At 53.2% G+C, this 2,157-nt stretch overlaps 1 protein-coding gene across 1 annotated transcript in view; it reads right to left on the minus strand.

Moving 5' to 3' along the window:
- The window catches only part of LOC106809800 (neutral alpha-glucosidase AB-like), a 23,285-nt gene that overhangs the window by 10,188 nt on the left and 10,940 nt on the right, over positions 1 to 2,157 (minus strand). The window contains 1 exon segment of the mRNA XM_014813006.1: positions 1,734 to 1,936. Within this exon segment, the coding sequence (XP_014668492.1) occupies positions 1,734 to 1,936 (203 nt within the window).

Genomic DNA, 2,157 nt, shown 5'->3' on the forward strand with positions numbered 1-2,157 from the left:
CGAAAGGAGAGAAAGAGAGAGAGAGAGAGGAGTAGAGAGAGAATGGCACACGTATTGCTCCACCTACGAACGCGCACACGTATGCTCACCTTAGCTAGAAGCGCGACACGGTATGCTCACCTCTAGTGAACGCACCACGTATGCTCACCTAGGCTAGAATCCCGGCACACTATGCTCACCTAGGGCTCAGAGACACGCACACGTATGCCTCACATCTAGCTAGAACCCGCACCCGTGTGATCACCCTAGCTAGAAACGCAGCACGATGCTCACCTAGCTAGAACACGGCACCGTATGCTCACCTAGCTAGAACGCGCACACGTATGCTCACCTAGCTAGAACGCGCACACGTATGCTCACCTAGCTAGAACGCGCACACGTATGCTCACCTAGCTAGAACGCGCACACGTATGCTCACCTAGCTAGAACGCGCACACGTATGCTCACCTAGCTAGAACGCGCACACGTGTGATCACCTAGCTAGAACACGCACACGTATGCTCACCTAGCTAGAACACGCACACGTATGCTCACCTAGCTAGACACCACGGCTGACACACGTACTGCTCACCTAGCTAGAACACGCGACGTATTGATCACCTAGCTAGAACCGCACACGTATGCTCACCTAGCTAGAACACGCACACGTATGCTCACCTAGCTAGAACACGCACACGTATGCTCACCTAGCTAGAACACGCACACGTATGCTCACCTAGCTAGAACACGCACACGTATGCTCACCTAGCTAGAACGCGCACACGTATGATCACTGTAGCTAGCACACGCACACACGTATGGCTCAGCCTTAGCTAGAACGCGCACGGACGTTATGCTCACCTAGCTAGAACACGCACACGTATGCTCACCTAGCTAGAACACGCACACGTATGCTCACCTAGCTAGAACGCGCACACGTATGCTCACCTAGCTAGAACACACGTATGCTCACCTAGCTAGAACACGCACACGTATGCACCTCTAGGCTAGAACACGGCCACGTAATGACTCACTAGCGTAGAAACCACCCGTATGCTCACCTCAGGCTAGAACGCGCACACGTATGCTCACCTAGCTAGAACGCGCACACGTATGCTCACCTAGCTAGAACGCGCACACGTATGCTCACCTAGGGCCTAAAGAAGCGCACACGTATGGGCTCACCTAGCTAGAACGCACACACGTATGCTCACCTAGCTAGAACACGCACACGTATGCTCACCTAGCTAGAACACGCACACGTATGCTCACCTATGCTCGAACCGCCACTATGCTCGCCTAGCTAGGAACGCCACACGTATGCTCACATAGCTGACCCAGCACACCGGTATGCTCGCCGAGCAACCTAGCTAGAACACGACCGTACTGCTCACTGCTAGCTAGAACACGCACACGTATGCTCACCTAGCTAGAACACGCACACGTATGCTCACCTAGCTAGAACACGCACACGTATGCTCACCTAGCTAGAACACGCACACGTGTGATCACCTAGCTAGAACGCGCACACTGTATGGCTGTCACTAGCTAGAACACGCAGCACGTATGCTCCTCTAGCTAGACAACGCCACACGTGTGATCACCGTAGCTAGAACTGCGGCACACGTTATGGCTCACCTAGCTAGAACACGCACACGTATGCTCACCTAGCTAGAACGCGCACACGTATGCTCACCTAACTAGAACACGCACACGTATGCTCACCTAGCTGCCAAACATGCAGCCACACTCACCCGGCCAGCACCAGCCCTGGAAGTCATTAGAGTTGCGATCCTTGACGAGCAGGCCTTGATCGTGCGCCTCCTTGTAGATGGCATAGTTCTGGTCCTGCTTGAGGTGCGGGTCGACGATCGTCACCATCTTGCGGCCCTTCGCCGACAGATTGCGCAGCATGTCCTCCGGGTGCGGGAACTTGTTCGTGTCCCACGTGAAGTACCTGCGGCCGCGAGATCGAAGCGGGGAGGGAGAGATTACACGCTGATTACGCTGTCCTGTTCATGTTTGTATATGTGTTTGTAATCAGGTTTCTGGTTGTGTTCGTGTCTGTGTATGTGTGTTTGTATATGTGTTTGTAATCAGGTTTCTGGTTGTGTTCGTGTCTGTGTATGTGTGTTTGTATATGTGTTTGTAATCAGGTTTCTGGTTGTGTTCGTGTCT

The sequence above is a fragment of the Priapulus caudatus genome, unplaced genomic scaffold (assembly GCF_000485595.1).
Source record: "Priapulus caudatus unplaced genomic scaffold, Priapulus_caudatus-5.0.1 Scaffold385, whole genome shotgun sequence".
Classification (NCBI taxonomy): domain Eukaryota; kingdom Metazoa; phylum Priapulida; class Priapulimorpha; order Priapulimorphida; family Priapulidae; genus Priapulus; species Priapulus caudatus.